General features: G+C 59.2%; 1 protein-coding gene and 1 pseudogene across 1 annotated transcript; one reads left to right on the top strand and one right to left on the bottom strand.

The window, feature by feature from the left end:
• LOC135404433 (zinc finger protein 239-like) overlaps positions 1-21,283 on the top strand; it is a 352,167-nt pseudogene that overhangs the window by 286,788 nt on the left and 44,096 nt on the right.
• On the bottom strand, positions 11,020-15,294 carry LOC135404446 (class I histocompatibility antigen, F10 alpha chain-like). The gene is made up of 7 exons (XM_064639199.1): positions 14,905-15,294; positions 13,069-13,332; positions 12,574-12,843; positions 12,053-12,325; positions 11,830-11,937; positions 11,693-11,731; positions 11,020-11,363 (listed from the first exon to the last, which is right to left on the bottom strand). The coding sequence occupies exons 1-4, from the start codon at positions 14,969-14,971 to the stop codon at positions 12,090-12,092; spliced, it is 837 nt and encodes a 278-aa protein (XP_064495269.1). The 5' UTR covers positions 14,972-15,294; the 3' UTR covers positions 11,020-11,363; positions 11,693-11,731; positions 11,830-11,937; positions 12,053-12,089.

Below are 21,283 nucleotides of genomic sequence, written 5' to 3'. Positions count from 1 at the left end.
GGTTGTATGTCCCCCCTTTCCCTGTATTTCTTCCCGCACTAACCAGCTGTTCCCAGTGTTCCCAGTAAAGCTTCTCAGTGCTCTGCAGTCCTGCTCACTGGAGGGAAGGGGCTGGGGGTGACTTGGGGGGAAACCGCGGGGGGAGCAGAGTTTGAGGGGGGCAGAACCGGCCCCAGGATGGATCGGGAATGGGGAACCCCCTGAGTCCTCCACGTGTCACCCTGTTCATAGGGGGGATTGTGGGGGCATCTGCACCCCACCAGGGCACCCAGCGCACCCCAAGAGGTGCCAGGACCCACATAAACTCCGAAACAGAGGTGGTGGGAATCCCAAATTCAGTGGCAGGGGAGTGGTACCCCCCAAAGGAGGATGGGGGTGAGACAGGACTGAGGAGTGGAGAATGATGGGAAAGGGTTGGGAGGGGTCAGAAAGTTGGGAAAAGGAGGATGTGGGACATCAGCTTATCCCCAGCTCCCTGCACACAGTGAAGCTTCCCAGTTCTCTGCACTCCTGGTTACTGGGGAGAAGTGGGGGGGATTCAAAAATCCTGGCAACAGGAGGGTTTGGACACTCCCTGACCCCGAAATATCACAAAAGAGGGATGTGGACACCCCTAGACTCCAGAAATCCTGGGAACAGGGGGGTTTGGATATTCTCAGACCTTAAAAATCCTGGGAACAGGGGGGGTTGGACACTCTCAGAACTACAAAATCCTGGAGAAAGGTGGTTTAGGCACATGTGGTGTATCAGGGAGGGAAAAGGTCTGAGAGATACTGGAACGTGAAAAACTAGACACCGTTGCTACTTAAGGAAGTGACTATTTATTATGAAAGGTGGCTAACAGTGAAAACATAGGCACTCAAGAGAAAGGGATTAGGGAGGAGAAAAGTGAACAAAAAGACCCTAAAAGGAAGGCACAGCACCCTACTCACCCAGGTGTCACCTATAAGAGAGTCTTACCCACTCTAACCACTTCTAAAGCCTCTCTGCAGCAGCTGCGTGTTCCGGAGGGCTGGCAGGCTCCCACTCCAGCAGGCGACCCCGCTAAAAGCAACTTGGTCCTTCGTGTAGAGCCAGCCCCACACATGGAAAGCATGTCTGCTTTTATACAGTTCATTGAGCACACCTGCCCGGGGAGGGGTGGCCAGCACTGCCCCGTCAGGGGTTCCCAATCCCACCCCCTTGGTTATGTCAGTGCACCCCTTCTGTGCATGGGTGAGAAACTTGGAAATCCCCTCACGCAGGCGCAGTGAGTCCTGGGGGTCTTTCTTAATGGAGTCTGGGGGCGAACCTTCCTCACCTCATCATCACTTTCTCCTCCAAATGCCCTGACGAGCCAGTAACCAATCACAGGAGACCAATTAAAACAGTTTATACAGAAGTTCTCCCTCCAAGGACAAATATACTGTTTTATCAGTGAACTTGGCAGGAAGAACTAGAAACTACTGCAGGTGGCAAAGGCCAAACACAGACCAAAAATATCATCACAACTCCATCCCAGTACAAGGGCTCTGAGCCAGAGAAGGGATAAGAGCCGGGTACAGGCTTGGGAATTGCCGGGAGGGGAAAGGGATGTCTAAGAACAAGTCCCTCTGGAGAGGGAAGCAGAGAGGCTGAGTTTTGACCCCAGCACTAGGGTGTGCAGGGCAGAGCAGAGAATATGCCCACATAAGATTCTTGTGCGTCCATCTTTGCAGTTCTGACAGGCACTTCTTGTCACAGCCTGTCCTCTCCATTCCAGAATAGGCCCTGGCAACCAAAGAACCAACACCCCACACCATAGTGCAGACCAACCCATGTGCTTTGGGCCCTTTTGTTGTCCTATCCATTCTGGCCTATCCTTTCCATTTCGGAATAGCCTCCAGAAACCAAAGAACCAAGCCCCCACCACGTGACAGTTCAACCCCATCCATGTGCCAAGGGCTCCTTTGTGGTGTCACAGCCTATCCTCTCCATTCCGGAATGGGCCCTGGCAACCAAAGAAGCAACACCCTACAACCCCAAAGTGAAGCCCCACCTTTGTGCCATGGGCCCTCTGGTGATGTCACGGCCTATCCCCTCCATTCCAGAATGGCTGCTTGAAACCAAAACACCAGTGTCTCACAGCCCCTAGTGCAGCCCAACCCCTGTACCATGGGTCCCTTTGTGGTGTCACAGCCTGTCCTCTCCATTCTGGAATAGCGCCTGGAAACCAAAGAACCAACACCTCACACCCCACAGTGCAGCCCCACCTGTCTGCCACGGGACTCTTTGGGATGTCACGGCCTTTCCCCCAGGAAAGAAAGCCTGGAACCTTTGGGTTTCAGATGCAGTTGGGGGCCACCCTGGGCACTCCATGGGCAGCAAGAGCTTTCTGTCCTGCCACCTTTTGTCTGTCAGGAATCTTTGTCCGTATTCAATTTGGGCAGTCAGACTGGCAATTGCAGCGCCGGGCTCCTGCAAGTGAATGACAGCCCTTCCCTCCAGGAAAGAAACCCCTTACCCTCGGTCTCTTCTCCTGTTCCTTAAAACACAACCTGCAGGGGAGCTTTCTCTTCTCTTGAGAACTGGGAAGATAGACCCACTCCCATGTTTAACACCTCAGGCAAAACCACCCTTTGAACCACCCTTTGAACACCTTTCCCAACCCTCCCCAACCTTTCCCAAAGCCCAGATTTTACAGGTGTCCTGTAATTCTGGCCCAATCTCACCCAAGCCCACAAACCATGACAGAAACCTCTCAGCCTCACGCTGCCTCCTTCCCATCAGTGTGCATTATGTGCAGGCCAAAGGCCTTAAAATCAAGTCCCCAAAATTCATGGCCTGTTCTTTTTCCCAGAAAAGAAGGCGTGGTGAACTCTCCAGACCAGGGAACTGGAAGATCTCCCCAAAACTCCTTTGGTACACGCTGCAGGGCCAACGATTCCTCTGCTCTGCCCTGTCGGCGCTGCTTTGTCTCATCTGGGTCCCCAGAAACTGTCAGTGAAAGCCGGGGAATAAAATCTCTGAGCAGTTGGTTGGATTCCAGAGGTGACTCTACTTCATTCAGCACTGAAGGGACACGGGAATTGCTCTCTAACACCTGTACATCAGTTCTCAAAACTTTTAACTATTTTTACATTTTATCAGACAAAGGAATTCCTGTCCAATGGCTTACCAGTTCTCTACAGGAATTCTTCTTCTCTCTTCTATTGGCTCTTGATTTCTCACTTTGCATGATACTTAGTCCACAATTTTTGTCCTTTTCTTGCCTTTTCCCTGGATAGAGAGAGCCTCAGTAACTGTCTGTGTTAGTTTTGTCTTTGTCTCTGGTTTCTCTAAGGGTCTTTGTGGTTTAGAAATTCTGCCTTCTTGGTGTCCAGGTCTCAAAAATAGATTTCTCTGCCAGGTCTCTGGCCACTGAAATATGGTAGGCCTTAAACTTTTACATTTTTTTTCTAACAAATGGCCATGGCCCAGAACTTGTCCATCATCCATTGTCTATTGCTCCCATTCAATCTCCTGCCAGCAGTTTCTCCCCACTGCTGGGTGGGCTCCTTTGCCAAGCACTAGAACTTGTTGGGTAACAGGCCCAGTCCTGTTGCCTATTTTTCGTGGGGATGTGCAGGAGGGCATTGAGTCTTCCAGGAGCAAATTGGCAGAGGACCCCAAGTTGGCTTGCAGTGTGGATGTGCTGGAGGGCAGGAAGGCTGTGCAGAGGGACCTGGACAGGTTGGACCTCAGGGCCGAGCCCGTGGGCATGAGGTTCAAGAGTGCCTTTGGGGCCTTTGGGGCCTCTGGCCACAAGAACCCCCTGCAGCTCCAGGCCGGGGGCAGAGGAGCTGCAAAGGGTCCCCGTGGGAGAGGCCCTGGGGGTGCTGGTGGGCAGAGGCTGAACCTGAGCCAGCGGGTGCCTGGGTGGGCAAGAAGGCCAAGGGCAGGCTGGCCTGGATCAGAAAGAGTATGGCAGCAGGAGCAGGGCAGTGATGCTTCTGCTGGTCTGGGCACTGGTGAGGCCACCGCTGGAGTGCTGTGTCCAGCTCTGGGCCCCTCAATTCAGGGAGAACCTTGAGGGACTGGAGTGGGTGGAGAGCAGGGCAATGGAGCTGGGCAAGGGTCTGCAGTGCATGGCCTGTGAGGAGCAGCTGAGGGAGCTGGGCTTCTCCAACCTGGAGAAGAGGAGGCTCGGGGCTGACCTTCTCCCTGTCCACAACTTCCTGACAGGAGGCTGGAGCCAGGTGGGGGTCAGCCCCTTCTCCGAGGCAACAGGCAACAGGACAAGAGGACACGAGAACCTACCTGTCAGGGGCTGTTTGTCAGGGACAGGAGCAGGACTTTTTGGAGAGAAACAGGGATTAGGTATTGAAATGGGCTGCCCAGGGAGGTGGTGGAGTCACCGTCCCTGGAGGTGTTTAAGCAAAGACTGGCCATGGCACTGAGTGCCGTGGTCTGCTTGACGTGCTGGGGATGGGGCGTAGGCTGGACACCGGTTGATCTCACAAGTCTCTGCCAACCTCATGGACTCTGGGCTTCTGTGCCAGCCCAGCCTTTGGGGACAGCGTGCTGGTGGCTCAGAGGCTCCATCCTTGCCTTGCCTTGCCCATCTCCTGGCTGCCAGGCAAGGGCCTTGTGACATCACAGCCTCTGTGGAACAGCGCGGTGGCTGAAAACTGTCAGTGCTGCGTCCCCGTGCCCAGAGCCTGGGCAGAAGTCGGCTGGCAGGGACGGGCAGAGACTGTGCAGAGGTGTCAGCTCGTCCCGCAGCAGCACGATGCCCAGCCAGGGCATCTCCTGGCTCCTCAGGCTCTCGGTGCTCCTGCTCTTGCCTGGCCCACTCGAGCCTTGCAGCCGTGCCACAGGTGCCATTGCTGAGAACTGGGGTTTTCCTTGGATGGCCCCTTGCCAGAAAAGGCAGGAGAGGCTGGAGAGAGGGGAAGGAGGGGGGTCAGGCCGCTGGGATGGGGCCGGCAGGCCGTGAGCCCGAAGCCAGCAAGGCCTTGGGCCCACACGGTGTCAGGGGAGGAGTGAGAGCCCCCAGGGAGGAGGAAAGCTGGGCAGGCCCCAAGGCTGCTGGGCCTCTTCCTTGCCAGCCCTTTGGCCAAGGCCCCGAGGCAGAGGTGGGGCTCAGCCCCTGCACAGCAATGGGGCACAGGCTGAGCCCCAGGGACACCAGAGCCAGGCGGCCTGAGCTCTTCTTCCTGCAGCGTCTGCCTGGGGCAGCCCAGCCAGGCCTGAGTCTCTGCAGGAGAGGCCAAGCCCAGCCAGAGAGGGCTCAGCCCTCTGAGGCTGCACTCACTGCAAAGGGAACAAAACCTTGGCCCAGAGGACATCCTGCCCCCAAATGGAGAACTGGAAAGGTCAAGAATAAAAAAGTCACCTCCCCCATTCTTCAAGAAATGTTCAGACCTCTTTCCTAAAAGCATCCAGGACTCGGGTCACCCAGTTTTCTCTCTGAAAAGGGTTTTCCATGGTTCCCCTGAATTCCCAAGTTCAAAGGGGTCCCAGCACACTTTGGGATGTGTTGGATGCTGTGTTGGGGTGCAGATGTCCCCCCAAAGCTCCCTCAGAACAGGGTGACACAAGGGAGGGGCACAAAGGGGTCCCCATTCCTGATCCATCCTGGAGCAACCACACTGGGGGCAACTGGGATCAGAGTGGGAGCAGCTGGGCCCCTGCTGGGCTCATACTGGGACCATACTGGGAGTGACTGCAATACTACTGGGAGTATGTGAGAGGCACTGCAACCATACTGGGATGACTGGGATCAAACTGGATTTGTACTGCAAGTGTCTGCAAGTTCCTGGGGCCATACTGGGACACATACTGGACACATACTGAGATCATCCTGGGAGCAACTGGGACCATGCAGGGGCAAATGGCCTCCTCCAGGCAGTGACTGAAAGTGCCTGGGGCCATACTGGACTCAGACTGGGAGTCCCTGAGAGGGAAAGGAACCATCATGGGGGGGACTGGGAGTAACTGGGACCACCTTGAGGGCAACTGGGGTCCTATTGGGAGTGACTGGGAGTGACTGGGCCAGCAGCCGCTGCTGGCGGGGCCCGGCAGGCCTTGGCTGGGGGGAGCCGGGCGGCCTCTGCGCGTCCCGCGCTGGGGAGGGGACAGGAGAGGCAGCACAGTCAGGGCAGGGCTGCCTGGAGTTAATCCTCTGCTGCTTTACAATCTCCTCCAAATTCTTTGGATTTCTTTGGGGGAACTTTGTTCAACTCAGCTCTGTGCTGCTCAATGAGAGCACTTTCCTTGACCGGGCAGGAATTCTCACCCTCCCCATTGCTCTGAGCCTGAACCCTGGACAGCTCTGAGGTCCCAAAGGGCTCCCTGTGCCCCAGTGCAGACTCGGGAGAGCTGCTCTGCCCACAAGTGACCTACTGGTCAGCACACAGGTTCCCTGTGCTATTTGCACCTCTCTGTTGGTGGATGATCCACTTCAAAGATGCCTGGAAAAAAAGTGGGGTTTTGTGAAGACTCCACTTGCAAAATCAATTCCTCCCAACTCTTCCCTCTTTCCCTGTGCAGCTGAGCAGAGGGCGATGCAGAGGAGTGCTCAGGCTCTGCTGCCTGGAGCTGTCCCTGCCAGCAGCTGCTTCCCTGTGCCCAGGGCTGGGCCCTGGCAGTGCATCCAGAGCCCATCCCAGCCCTGGGTGCTCAGCTCTGCCCTGCAGAGCCCTCCCAGCACAGGGCACTCTGGTGCCAGGGGCACCTCTGGCTGGGCAGGCTCTGATGGCAACGTCAGAGCAACCCTGAGGAGGCTGGAAAAGCACCACTGCTGCTGCCTGTGAGGCCCAGGGGGCTGATTTCTGACACTCCCTGCGCCATTGCCCTCGAAGAAGAAGAGCTTTAGATTTTCCATGCTTCCTCCTGAATGGAGACATGAATTGATCTTTCTCATTGCCCATCCCTGGGAACCCGAAGCAGAACACTGGAAGTACAGGATCCTTCCCTTTCAGGATGCCCCTGCCTTGCTGCATTTCCTGAAAATTGCTCTTAGAAACCCCCAGCAGTCATTTGGAGCTGTGATCATTCCTGACATGTGCTGCACCGTCTCGACAGCAGAAGGGCCCTGCCCTGCCTTCCCCTGTCAATTGGGGTTTGCTCCTTGCCCACAGCCATTCTCCCCCAGCCCTGGAGCAGCTCCCTGGGCCGGCTGAGAGCTGCCCCTGGCAGGCAGCAGAGTCCCTGCCCAGCAGTGCCCTGGGCTGCAGGACCCTGCTCTGCCCCACAGCCCTGGGCACCCCTGGTTGCACCCCCGGCTTCACAGCTCTGCCAAAGTGCCCCCCAACAGACCCCTCCTCACCCATCCCATCAGCTGGGGCTGGACCAGCTTTAGGAGATGCCTCCAGGAGCTGCCCCTGCACTGCCCTGCAGCCACAGACTGCCCGTGTGCAGCCCTGTCAAGATTCCTCCTGCAGGGAGCTCTCAGTCACCCTCCCAACCCTGAGCCCCTTGAAGCTCTGTCTGTGCCCTGCTGGTGTCCCTGAGCTGCCCTGGCAGTGCCCTCAGCCCTGCTGGGCTGTGCAGAGGAGCTGCTCCTGGGCAGAGCTGTCTCTCTGCAGTGCTGCCCGCTTGCCAGGAGCTCCCTGTGTGCCAGGAGCCCGGCCCAGCTCAGCAGCACAGACACAGCCCCAGGCACTGAATGACCCTCAGGGGGTTGGGGATGAGTCCCTGAACATCAGACAAAGAGCAAGTTAAAGAAACCTCTGAAGAATTCCAAGTCAGATCCAAGTCCACAGTTTCTCCTGGCGTTAATGGGTCCCACTGAGGGCCAGCACTCAGAAATTGTCCCCTGCTTCCAGTCAGAGCCAAAAACTGGAGGCAGTGATGAGAGGTGGGGACAAACAAAGTCCTGGGGTCTGTGATGCTGAATAAATCTGGCTTTGTTTTGTTCTTGCAAAGGGCCAAGGCCTGACCCCCAGCCCCCGGGAAGGGAGATCCTGTGCCTGCCTCATTCCTCAGGGCTCTTGCTGGGGCTCTGGGATGTGGGGATGTGCAATGGCAAGGGCAGGAGCATGGGGCAACACCTCTGTCTCAGTTGGATGAGACTGAAGTGTTTTGCTAAGGAGGATGAGTTATGAGGAAAACCAAACTCCTCCCTTCTAAGCAATTGTAAATCTGAAATAAAAAGATTCCAGTTGAGGAATAATGGAAAAAGGAAAAATAGCAGCTCTTTATTAAAGGATATCTGTGTATTGGCAGAACAACAAAAAGGGGAAAAAGGGAAAAGGGGTAAGAGTGGGCTCTTCCCGCTGTCTGTGGCTGGCTGTGGCCGGGAATTCCCCCTTTTGGCCGATGAACACACGCCACTGCCAACAAGGGAGCGGAGGAGGGAAAGGGCGACCTCCTCCTCAAAAGGTTCCTTTGGAGGGGGGTCAAACCTCTCCCATGAAGTCCGAGCAGGTCCGGGCTGGGGGCAGAACAGGGCGCAGGAAACGAAGGCAAACGGGAACCAGCAAACAGCCAGATGAGCAGGCCGAGAACAAAAGGTTTTCCCTTTTTTTTGGTTTGGGTCTGCCTGGCAACTGGAGCGTCATCAGAGAGACGCGCTGGGATTGACTGAGGGGCGTGAGCTCGGTGGCCCCAGCGGGATGGAGACGCGGGGGGGCACTGGGAGAGACTGAGATGGACTGGAATGGACTGGGAAGAACTGGGAGGGGGCAAAAGGCCACGGGACGGGCACGGAGGGCTGAAGGGTGTGAGGTTATTCCCAGCGAGGGTTTGAGGGGCTCCAGGGACATTCCTGGGGCAGGGACCGAGGGGACCCGCTCTGCCCCACGCTCACCTTCCTCTCCACCCTGGACGGGGTGAACACCTTGCAGTTGTGACGGCAGCACGTGTCCACCAGAGACCGTGCAAACTCCAGCCGTTCCTGGTCGCTGTTCCATTTCCTGGCAAACTTCTCCCCATACGAGGTGTCCCCCACATGTACCCCCACATCGCTGTCAAAATGCACGAACTGCTCCCGGTTGTACATGTACCTCTCCAAGAACCTCATCCGCTCGGTGCCGTTGATGAAGCGACACTCGGACTTTACCATCCTCTGGAACACCCCTGTGTGTGCAGGACACGGGTCAGGGGGTGCCCCGTCCCCCCCATCATCTCCCAGCCCCTCACAGCAGGTTGGGAGCTCAGGGGGAAACCACAGACCCCCCTTTCCCACCCCCCTCTGCCCCACGGACGCCCCAGCACCGGCTCTTGGCTGGGGGGGAGCCCCCCATCAGCCCCCCGGGGATGGACAGGGGGGTTGGGGACCCCCAATGCGGATCCGACCCCCTCAGAGCCCCAGAGAACCGCTCCAGGGCTCGAAGGACACCCAGGGACCCCCAGGGCACCCCTCTGCCTGCTCTCCCACACCCCCTTGTCCCCCTCTCCCACCCCTTTCCAACGTCCCCACAATCCCCAGAACCCCCGCCCTCACTTTGGGGCTCCCACCACCCTCCCACTCACTCTGGGCCTTCTGACCCCACTCCCACTCACTTTTGGGGCTCCCACACACTCTTTTCTCCCCTCTTTCCCCCCTTTCACACCCCATCCCCCTGCCCGCCCCCCCGCTCACCCGACAGCTCCTCACCCGCAGCCGGGGGGGCTCCCAGCACCACCAGCACCGCCAGCACGGCCCCAGCTTCCCGCACACGCTCCATGCCCAGCGCCGGACAGCTGCTGACAGCCCAAAACCAGCCGGGCGGCGCCGTTTTGGGGGGTTTGGGGCGCGCTGGGCTTGGCTGAGGGCGTAGTTGGGGCTCTTTTTTCGAGGTGTCTTCCCGGCGACTGATGAGTCATCAGCGCGGCGCGCTGGGATTGGGCGCGGGCGGCGTGGGCGCTTTGGGATTGGCTGAGGGCCGTTGGGGGCCCCCGCGGCAGCACCGGGGCTGGGGGGTTCGGGGGGGTCCGTGGGCTGCAGGGGAGGGGGGAGCTCAGGGCCCACCAAAAATGCCCAGCCAGGGCTCCCAAAGCTCAGGGCAACCCAAAAACGCCCATCCAGGGCTCCCACAGATCAGGGGAACCTCAAACAGAGGATAAATTGTCCCGGAGCTCAGAGCTGCCCAAAACAAGGGGGAGATAGGGGGCTGAGGATGCCCAATCCCCCTTTTCCCAGCATTTTTGGTTGCACTGGGTCTTAGTTAAACAAGATTACAACTTAGAAATTAAGAGACTTCAGGTGGAAGTGTGGAAAAGGAAAAGAAGCAGCTTTTTATTAACCAAATTTGAATAAACAACAAATAGTGCAACCAAAAACTTTCAGAAGAAACAAAACAAAATCCGAAATCCCCAGGTGGGGGGGAGAAACTGTCCCGGCAGTTCAAAGCTCTCGCAGCCCCGTGTGCTCGCAGCCAGCAGTGAAGGAGTCCCTTTTCCCAGGGGCAGTCCCCAAAGCAGAACACCTCGCTCCCAGATGGGTCGGGCTCTCTCTCTCTCTCTCTCTCTCTCTCTCTCTCTCTCTCGGTCGCTCTCCATGAGGTGTCCCGGGGGGAAAAAACTTCCTCTCAGGAAAAGAGAACAAGGTGGCCAAAACCAGCTCCCGCTCTGTCCGGTCCCGGACAAACCCCAAAAGCCCCCGAACAAAGGACCCCCCGCCCTCCCCGCGGCCACCGCGGTGTCCTCGAGAGCCGCCCTCCCCCCACTGCCCCTGCCCAGCGCCTGCGGCTCCGCTCCAACCCACCCCATCCCGGGAGACACAGATGGGAATGGGGGAGACACTGGGAAACAATTCCAACACCTCTTTTCAAACCTCTGACACCTGCTTCCCAGACATTCCCTAAGAAGGGGCTTCCCGTGGCCTTGAGCCAGGGACCAACCTTTGTATTGAACCAACTCCTGGGGAGACACGTTCCCATCCCTGTCCCCATTCCCATTCCTGGGGTTCCCATCCCTGTCCCCATTCCCATTCCTGGGGTTCCCATCCCTGTCCCCATTCCCATTCCTGGGGTTCCCATCCCTGTCCCCATTCCCACTTCTTGCTATGCCATCCTGCTCCCAGTGTCCCCATCCCTGTCCCCACTGTCCCTATACTGGTCCCCATGTCCCTATTTCTCCTTCCTTATGTCCCCATTCCCATTCCTTATGTCCCCATTCCCAGTCCCTGGTGACTCCAACCTCCTCCCAGTGTCCCCATCCCAGTCCCCCCTGTTCCCATTCCCATTCCTGGTTCCCAGAGAGAAACTGCCGGATGCTGGAGGAGGGAGCCAAGATTTTCACACCCAAATTAAAGCCTCCGGAATAATTGTGGTCCTGGGTTTCACACAGGAAAAAGCAGGAAGTTGATCCATCGGGAAGAGCCGCAGGGGGGACGGGGTGGGTGGGAGAAGCGGGATGAGCTCTACCAGCAGCTCCTGCCTTTCCACAGGGAGAGGGAAGGGGCGGATCCAGCTCCGGGATCGCTCAGGCTGTGATTCCTACTGGGATGAGAGCGGGGAAAGGAGTCACCATGTCCCTGTTCCCATCCCAGGGGATGGATCTGGTTGTGGAGCCCAGGGAGAGGAGGAACTGCTCCGGAATCCCTCCTGATCCTGCTCCGTCCATCCCACCTCAATCCTACTCCAGAATCCAGCCCTGATCTCAGTCCACAATTCCACCTGAGCCCACTCTGGAATCCTGCCCTGAGCTGGAATCCCCTTCCAATCCCACTCCAGCCATTAGGCCCCCATTCCCCTCTGGAATCCCGGCATCCATCCTGGGATCCCTGCCCAGAGGATCTGGATCCACACACGCTGCTGGGACTCACTGGTGGGCGCGGGGTCATATCCATTCCCCTCCCTCTTCCCTGTGGAAAGAAAGCGGGATCAGCACCCGTGGCACAGGATCCCCGGAATGCTGCCGGGCGGATCCGTGCCCCTTCCCGACCCCCATCCCGGGAGTTACCGGATCAGAGCTTCCAGACACCGACTGCCACAAGGCCAATGATGATGATGGCAGCGATGACGGACACAGCCACCAACACTGGGCTGGAATTCCAGACGGATTCCGGCTCTGGGAAGGGCAGAAGGGGGAAGAGGGGGAGGGTTACCCCCATCCCGCTGTCCCCCACTCCCAAATTCCTCCTTCCCAAACCCCCAGTTCCCCCATTGCCCGTTCCCAGCCTCACCCCAGGCGAAGATCCCAGGCTCCGGCATTCCGGCGTGCTACACCCGGCACCGGTACTGCTCCCACTCCCCCGGCAGCGCCTCGATCCTGGTCCAGCTGTGGAAGGTGCCGTCGCTGTTGGGAACGATCCCGCCCCACTCCGTCTCCTGATCCCGCACTTCATCCCCCTTCAGCCAGTTGATCCCGATCATCCCGGGGTAGAATCCGTACGCGTGGCAGGACAACGTCAGGATCCCGTGTTCCTCTTTCCCGGACACATGGACATCGGGGGGATCTGGAATGGGATAAAGGTGAGATCCCTCCATGGACTTCCCAAGGGAATGGGATGGCAATGAGATCCATCCACAGAATTCCCACTGGAATGGGACAACAGTGGGATCCATGCATGGAATTCCCATGGGAGTTGGATGACTCAGATTCATCTATGGAATTCCCATGGGAATTCCCACGTTCCTCAGTTCCACCCTCCCAAATCCCACATTCCCAAATCCCACATTCCCATGGGAATTCTGTCTCCCTCACCTTTGCGCTCCAGTGCCTCCCGCCCGTATCCGATGTATTTCTGGAGCCATTCCACACAGCTCTGTGCCAGCTTGTGCTGAAGAGCCTCATACCCTTCAGATTTCCATTTCCTCTGGATGATCTGGGCAGCTCCATCAGCCGCCACGAAGGTCCCGGTCTCCGGGGAGAAGGAGATGAAATCCTGCCCATCAATGCCGTACCGAAGGGTTCTGCGGACACTACCGTCGGACAGGAGGTCACAGCCAGAAAGCTGCTGCACTGTGTGGAGACCTGGGGGTGGGATCGGATCCATGGAGACCCTGGAATTGTGTCCCAGCCCCACCGAGCCCCATTCCAGCCCTATGGAACCCCAGAGTCTGATGGAGACTCACAGAGCCTCATCCCAGTCTTTGGAGCGCCATGGATCCCCATCCCAGCTCCACACATCCCATCCCAGTCCCACACATCCCATCCCAGCCCCACACATCCCCCCTTTCCCCGGCTCCCCCCACTCACCCCCACTCCAGTTGTACCAGCCCCGTGCTATCTCCAGGTTGTCGGCATCAATGAACCGGTTCCTCTCATTGATCTGGGTCCCTCTATCCCAATATCCCGGCTCGGCTCCGGCCGCCATCCACGGCGTCAGCGGCTCCAGCCGGTCCCACTCGCTGTCATAGCGCATGAAGGGGATCCCATCAACATATCCCATGGACAGGAATTGAGGGATCCTTGGGCTGGGCTCCGTCACCGCCACATCCAGGTAACGCAGGGAGTGGAGAACTGGGGGGACACGGAGATTTTGGGGGTCTGGGGGTGTCCATGGGTCGAGGAAAGGGGGAACTGGGAGAGCTGGGAGAGCCGGGAAGGGAGTTTGGGGGTCCCAGGGAAGTTGGTGCAGGGGGTGTCAGTGCTGGGGTAGGGGGTGCCAGGGCTCCCACTGCACAGGATTCAGGGTTCAAGGAGGTCCCAGCGTCAGGGAAAAGGGGGATACAGGGATTGGGAGAGGTGGAATTGGGGGGGTCCAGGGGGTCCCTCTGCCCAGCAAAGGGGGCCCAGAGGTCCCCGGGGTTGAGGAAACAGAGGGGGTTACAGGGTGGGGAGATGTGAGATGGCCGGGAATGGGGATCCAGGGGGTGCCAGGATCAAAGAAAAGGGGGCATCTGAGAGTTGGGAGAGGTGAGATGGCCGGGAAATGGGCTGCAGGGAGGTCCCAGTGCCCAATAGGGGCATGCAGGGGGTCCTGGTCCCAGAGAAGGGGGTTCAGGGGGGGACTGGGTGGTGGATAAGGGGGTTCAGGGGGTTCTTTGTGCCCAGGAATGGAGGTTCAGGGGGGTCCCAGGGTCAGGGGAAGGGGGGTGAGGGCACTGGGAGAAGTGGGATGGAGGTTCAGGGAGTCCCTGCGCCCAGGAAAGGGAGGTCCAGCGGTCCCCAGTGTTGAGGAAAGTGGGGGCTGGGGGCTGGGAAAGGTGGGAATGGGGGTCCAGGGGGTCTCAGGGTCAAGGAAAAGGGGGCTGTGGGGACTGGGAGAGGCAGGATGGTCGGGAAAACAGGTGCAGGGGAGTGTTGGTGCAGGATACGGGCATTCAGCTGGGTCCCGGAGCCGAGGATGGGGGTTCAGGGGGATCTCAGTGCCCAGGAATGGGGGTTTAGTGGGGTCTCTTCCCAGGAATGGGGTTCAGAGTGGCTCCCAGGCCCGGGAATGAGGGTTCAGGAGGCCCCAGTGCTGGATAGGAGCATTTAGGGAAGTCCAGGTGCTGGGGCAGGGGGTCCAGGGGGCGTCCCAGTGCTCAGGAATGGGGGTTCAGGGAGGTCCCTGTGCCAAGAAATGGAAGTTCAAGAGGGTCCTTGTGCCCAGGAATTGCGGTCGAGGGCATTCCCAGTGCCTGCAGGAAGCACAGGGAGTGGAGAACTGGGGGAGTCACAGAGATTGGAGGGTTTCGGGGGTTCAAGGGTCAAGGAAAAGGGAGGTTCAGGGGGCTGGGAGATGCGGGATTGACAGGAAAAGGGGCACAGCGGGGTATTTGTTGAGTATAAGTGGGTTCGGAGGGGTTCTGGAGCCGGGGATGGAGGTTCAGGGGGTCCTGGTGCCGAATAAGGAGGTTTAAAGGGGTCCCGGTGCTGACAGAGAGGGTGCAGGGGGGTCCCAGTACCCGGAAATGGGTGTTCAGGGGGGTCTCCTTCTGGGAATGGGGGCTCAGGGGGTTCCCGTGCCCAGTAATCGGGAGTCAGGGGGTCCCGGTGCTGAGGGACAGGGCGCAGGGGGGTCCCGGTGCCCGGAAATGGAAGTTCAGGGAAGTGCCGGTGCCCGGGAATAAAGGCTGAGGAGTTGCCCGTTCCGGGGGTCCCACTCACCCTTCGGCTGCCCCCCCGAGACCGCCAGGAGCGCCAGGAGCGCCCCCAGCCCCAGCGCTGGAGCCATCGCGCTGCTCCGCTGGCCCCGCTGGGCGCAGTTCGGGAGACGCGAAAGCGAAAGTGGCCGAGGGAGCGCGGGGGGCGGGCCCGGGGGAATTGCCGGGAATGCCCCGGGATCCCCTTCGGGACCCCTCCCGGCACCGCCCCGGGTCCCCCCGCCACCCCCGGGCCCCCTGGACGGGCCCGAGCGGCGGGACCCCCGGGCCGGGCCGAGCTGAACTCGCGGGCCCTGCGCTTAAACTCGGCCTTAAAGGCGCCGCTTTGGGGCCAAAGCGGGGGAAGCGCCGCGATCAGCGGATGCCGCGGGGGCGGGGGGCGATCTCCCTGGGCCAGTGCCCGCCCTGGGCAGCCCCCACTGCCCCCCGCAGGGGTCCTGGGGTCAAGGCAAAGGGGGGCTCCCAAAGCCCCTGCCAGGGGGGAGCGGGAGCTGGGGCAGGAGCTCCGTGGGGAGAGAAAAGGGGGGGACAGCGGGATGGGGGTCCCGGGGGGGCACACACGCTCCGGGGGGGACACACGACCCCCGGGGACCCCCCTCAGCTCCTCCCGCGGGCGGAGGCCGAGCCCCAGCCCAGGGAGACGAAGCCAAAGACGGAGCCCCGACCCCCGTCAGCATCTTGGGGGGGCGGCGTCCGGCGGCAGCTCTGGGGGGGCGGGGGGGGCAGGACCCGGGAAACGGCGGCGGCTGCTGGGAAGGGACTGGGATGGACTGGGATGGACTGGGACGAACTGGGATGGACTGGGCTAGACTGGGATGGACTGGGCTAGACTGGGACAGACTGGGACAGACTGAGACGGACTGGGATGGACCGGGACAGACTGGGATGGACTGGGACAGACTGCCGCCAGCCCGGGCACATCGCCAGGGCTGGGACTCCTAAAGCAGCGGCTCCGGGCACATCGCCAGGGCTGTTTCCCGTAAACGGCGGCCAGTTCAGCACAGGGCGCTGGGATTCTGGGCCAAGCCGGGCGGGCACTCGGGGAGGCGGTGGCGGAGCTCGGGCGCGGCCCCGGCGCGGCTGGAGGGGGCGGGAGGGGGGTCCGGCGGGTTCGTCCCGCCCTGTCCCCTCCCCAGGGCCCGCGCAGGGAGCGGCTGCCCGCGGGCTCCTCCTTCCCGCCCAGCCCCGGCGGGCTCGGAAGGAGCCGCTGCCGCAGCAGCGCTGCCTCGTCCCGGCTCCTCTCGCTCCGACCCCTTTGCCCCGGGCCCGCCACTGCTCCCGCCCGGGGGGGACCGGCCTTGCAGCCGCATCGGCTGCTGCCACATGGCCCTGCTGGGGCAGGGCTGGCACGGGAGGGGCTTGGAGTCCCTGCCAAGCCGAGCCGGGCTGAGACTGAAAGACAGACCCGGGCTGGGATGGACCGGGCTGGGAATATACTGGGATGGGGCTGTGGGATGGACCGGGCTGGGAATATACTGGGATGGGGGTGTGGGATGGACCGGGATGGGGGTGTTGAGCCACATCGGGGGCTGGGCTGGCCCAGGATGAAGCAAGTTTGCATTTGAGCTCAGTTCTCTCTTCCCAAGATTGCTGTGCCAGATCCAGAGGGAATTTGGGAGGGGGAAGGAAGAGGTGAGACTAAGAGGAGCAAGAAGAAGCAGCTTTCTCCTGCCCGTCCTGCTCCGTCTCCCCTGGGCCTCCCCCTCTAGCCCGGACCAGCCTGGGGGTCCCATTTTGGGGTCCCCGTGACCCCCCCGGTGTCTCCTTGCAGGGACCCCTCAGGTCAGGGCTGAATTACTCTTGGATTTGCAGACAAAAGTGGAAATTGCTGCTGACTGGTTGGATTCCCTCTCCTTTGGTCACTACAGAAAAGCCCCTTCGAATCACTCCCACGGCCACTTGTGGACTCATTGCTCTTCCTTGGGCAGCAAATAAAAAAGGCCACAACTATACTGGCCTGCAGTAGTTTTGAACTGCTCTTTGGGACACAAAAGTCCTTTATTTTCCCCAAACCCAGTATCATTAGGAGTATTTTCCATGGTAAGTTCCTCTGTTGGTCCCCCTAGGTCTGTTTTCTCCTTCTCTTCCCCCCCACCTGTTTTTCTCTCCAAAATGCCCTAAACTGCAGCCTGGGGCAGGAGGAGTTTGTGGGCTGGGGAACAGTAAAAAACCTGAAAGCTTATTGAAAAATGAAGTGTTTGGGTGGGTAAAATGATCCTTTCAGTTCTTCCTTTGCAGACACAGGCAGAGGGTTCTTACCAGAAGAACATTTACCTATGGAGGAAATGCCAGGTGCAGGGGCTGGTAAGAACTGGAATTTGTTGATGTCAGGGTTTATGGAGAGTTTCAATAAGTGTGGAAACTCTTTGCAGCTGCCAGTGTCCCACCAGCAGCATCCACATTCTGTGTCAGTGGACGCTTGTCCTGTTTCTTTGGGTTCTTTCCTTCCAAATATTCCACAAAGGGCTCTGGTGGGGTCAGTTTTGCTTTGCTGAACCTGTTAAGTTTGAACTTTGCCTTGGGGAATAGTGCATGGCCAGGGAAAGGATGAGCAGGGAAAGAATTTGGGAAAAACCATGAACCAGGTGGGAAAATGTTCCTGGTGTGGGAGGTTGGAGCAGTGACAAGAGGAGCGAGCAAAGGCTGGGACAGGAAACACTGAACAGAAACCAGCCCTGGGGAAAGGAAGAGGGTTAGAAAAAGGCTGTGACTGCCTGGGGGGCAGTTGGGAGAATTATCAACTCTTTGTGGGTTTATATTTGGCCCATGAGGCTTCCTGGCAAAGCCCCAGGAGGCAGCAGGACCTGCCCAGACCCCGGGAGCTCAGGCTGTTGTCCCAGCTCAGCTCGTGGCAGGAGGAGCTGAGGGTGCCCCTGTCCCCTCTGTGCCCCCCAGGGGTGGCAGAAGCCCCTTGGGAGGCAGGTCCAGAGGCACCATCCCCTGTCCCGGGGGCTCCCCGAGCTGCCCTGCACAGGGTGGGCACACGGGGGGTGATTCTTGTATCCCTTGGAGTGAATTAAAGTGAACCAATCCTGGATGATCAGTGTTTGCAGAGAGAGAGAGAGCATTTATTTTAGAGCAGTTGGGTTGCAAAGGAAACCAGGTGTGGAGCCCTTTGGGTTGTGATACAGCCACCCAAAGAATTGTGGGCGGTTTGTGTCCCCTCCTGGGGCCTCCCCTGGGTGTGTTTGGGGCCACTTTGGCAGGGCCCGGAGGGGCTGGTTTGTGCCAAGTCTTTGCGGCCTGGGCAGGGGGTGCTTGGAGGGCAGCCCTGCTCAGAGGCCTTGTCAGGGCAGTGCTGGGTGTGGGCACCCCCCCAGGGGCCTCTGCCATGGCCTGGCCCAGGGCAGAGAAATCTCCAGGCCCCAGAGCCCAGAGAGGCACCCCAGGGCCTCCCCAGTGCCACAGCCTGGGGGCTCCGGCCTCCTCCCCTCAGCCCGACCCTCCCTGGCCTGGCAGCAGCTCCTTTGCACAGCCTGGCCCAGCCCAAAGGCTGCAAGTCCCCTCCAACAGGCCAGTTCCTGCCGGGGAGGAGCAGGGAAGGAAGGGCAAAGGGCTTGGCAAGCTGTGGGGCTGGGGGGGTGCCCATCCCGTGCTGGAAGGGGGCATGGGGGGGAGGCAGCCCCAAAAATCCTTGGGTGCTGCTGACAGCACTGGGATCCCCCCAAACTGAGCCTGGAGCCCCCCATGGGCCTGGGGCTGTGCTGGGAGGAGGGGAAGGGACCCGGAGGGTACAAGAGCTGTGCCCCTTCCATGGGCTTTGTCCCCACATTTCAGCCTCAGGCCCATCCAGGACAAAAAGGTGCCCCTGGGGGTCACCAGGCTCCTCACGGGGCTGCTCCTCACCATCACTGCCCTGGGGGGAGTGGCTGAGGCTGGAGGAGCCACCCCAGAGCCTCCTCCTGCACAAACCCCCTGCGAGGAGTCACCTGCACACATATGGTAAAGTTTAATTAACATTATCATATTAGATCAATATTTGGTGTAACAAGAATAATAGATAGGATTGTATTTCCAACCTGCTTTTAACCAGCAGCAAAGCACAAGGATGGAAGGACGGGATCTGCTTGGAATTTGTAGGGGGCCTGTTAATTTTGGGGGGTTCTGGCAACTTTTTGGGGGTGTTTCTGGCAGCTTTTTGGGTCTCAGCGCTGCTCCCATCCCACCTCAGAGGGGGAGAAGAGCAGAGCTGGTGAACCAGGAAACACAGACCTGGTTGGGTTTGGCTACAAAACTCCCCCTTGGCTGGTTTGGCCTTTTTAGAGGGGACTTTGCAGCAGATCCCTGTGGATTTGTGCTCCTGGGAATGCTCAAACACCGCAGGAAACATCTGCCATGGCACTGAGGGTTCTTGGGCCAAAAGGAGTCTTTTAAGGAAGAAATCTCTTTTCCATACTTCCAGCATGATCCCAGTTGCTCACAGCCACTCCCAGTGTGGTCCCAGTCGCTCCCACTATGCTCCCACTATGATCCCAGTCACCTCCAGAGTGATCCCACTTGTTCCCAGTATATCCCAGTTGCGCCAACATGGTCCCAACTGCCCTCAGAATGCTCCCAGTATGACCCCAGTCACCCTCACTGTGGGCCCAGTTGTCCCCAGCATGGTCCCAGTTGCTCCCAGTTGCCTCCAGCACAGATCCACTCAATCCAAGTATGGTCCCAGTCTTCCCTCATCATGGTCCCAGCCAATCCCAGTTGCCCCCTTGTACATCCAGTCACTCCCAGTTGCCCCCCGTATGGTCCAAGTCACTCCCAGTGTGGTCCCAGTCACCCCCAGGATGGTTGCAGACTCTCCCAGTATATCCCTGTTGCCCTCAGCATGCTCACAGTCATACCCAGTTACTTCCACTTGCCCCAGGATGCTTCCAGTTCCCATCAGTACAATCCCAGTCACTCCCAGTCTATGCCAGTTGCCTCCAGCATGCACCCTGTCACTCCCAGTTACTCCCACTTGCTTCCAGCATGATCCCAGTTGCTCCCAGTTCCCCTCTGTGTAGTTCCAGTTAGTCCCACTATGGTCCCGGTCACTGACAGTCAATCCCAGGATGGTTCCAGTATGGTCCTGGTCACTCCCACTACAATCCCAGTCACTCCCAGTCATTCCCAATAGGATCCCAGTTACCCCCAGCGTGGTTCCAGTTGCTCCCAGTATGATCCCAGTTGCCCCCAGCATTGATCCAGTTACTCCCATTCACCCCGAATATGGTTCCAGTCACTCCCAGTATGATCCCTGTTGACCTCAGCATGCTCCCAGTCACTCCTAGTATGCTCCCACTATAGTCCCAGTCACCACCAGCATGATCCTACTTGCTCCCAGTATATCCCAGTTGTGCCAATATAGTCCCAACTGCCCTCAGAATGCTTCCAGTCACTCCCAGTATAACCTCAGTCACCCTCACTGTGGCCCCAGTGGCTCCCAGCATGGGCCAAGCTGCTCCCACTGTGATCCCAGTATGATTCCAGTATTCCCCAGCATGGTACCAGTTGCCCCTAGGATTGACCCAGTTGCTCCCTGTAAGATCCCAGCATGAGCCCAGCATGAGCCCAGCAGGGGCCCAGCTGCTCCCAGTATGACCCCTGTTGCCCCAGTTCTGGTCCCGCTGGCTCCAGTCCAGGTCTCGGTGTATCCCGGTGCCCCCCCTGTCCCTTTGCTCTCACCCCCTTTTCTCTCCCCACAGAGCTCCTGAGCCGCCGGCGGCCGCAGCCCCTCCCCGTGGCCTTGGGCCCAGCCGGGACCCCCCAAACCCTGCCCTGATTTTGAGGGCTTTGGGAGGGCACCTGCCCTTCAACACGGCACCCAGCACACCCCAAAACGTGCTGGGACACCCCTAAAATGCCCACAGCCCCCAAGGACCCCCCAAACCAACTCAAATCCCACCCAGGACGCCACCTAACCCCATTGTTGGGGGGACTTTTATGGGCTCTGGTGTTACTGGGAGCCCCCCCAGCTTGGGGAGAGGAGCTCTGGGGTGAGTGGGGGGTGGGAAGAGGGGGATGGGTGGGAAAAGGGGTGTGGAAAGGAGAGAAAAGGGGTGGTGGGACCCCAACACTGAATGGGACAGGAGTGGGACATCCCAAAAGTGGAGGGGGAGGGAGAATGAGGATTGGGGGATGATGGGAAAGGGGTGGGAGAGGTCAGAAGAGTGGGGAAAAGGGGAGGGTGGGACCCCCAAACTGAGCATGAGGGGGCTGGGGATTAGGGGAATGATGTGTAAGGGGTGAGAGAGGGGGAGACAGTGGGGGTTGGGACCCCAAAACTGATCTGGGAGGGGCTGGGGATTGAGGAGACCATGGAAAAGTGGGAGGAACAGGGAGAGGGGTGGAAAAGGGGGGTGGTCTGGAGGGATGGACGGTCCCATGGGGATCTTTGGGCACTGGGGGGT

Source organism: Pseudopipra pipra, chromosome W (genome assembly GCF_036250125.1).
Source record: "Pseudopipra pipra isolate bDixPip1 chromosome W, bDixPip1.hap1, whole genome shotgun sequence".
Classification (NCBI taxonomy): domain Eukaryota; kingdom Metazoa; phylum Chordata; class Aves; order Passeriformes; family Pipridae; genus Pseudopipra; species Pseudopipra pipra.
Note: the sequence above shows the minus strand (reverse complement) of the source record. Positions and strands in the feature narration are given on the sequence as shown.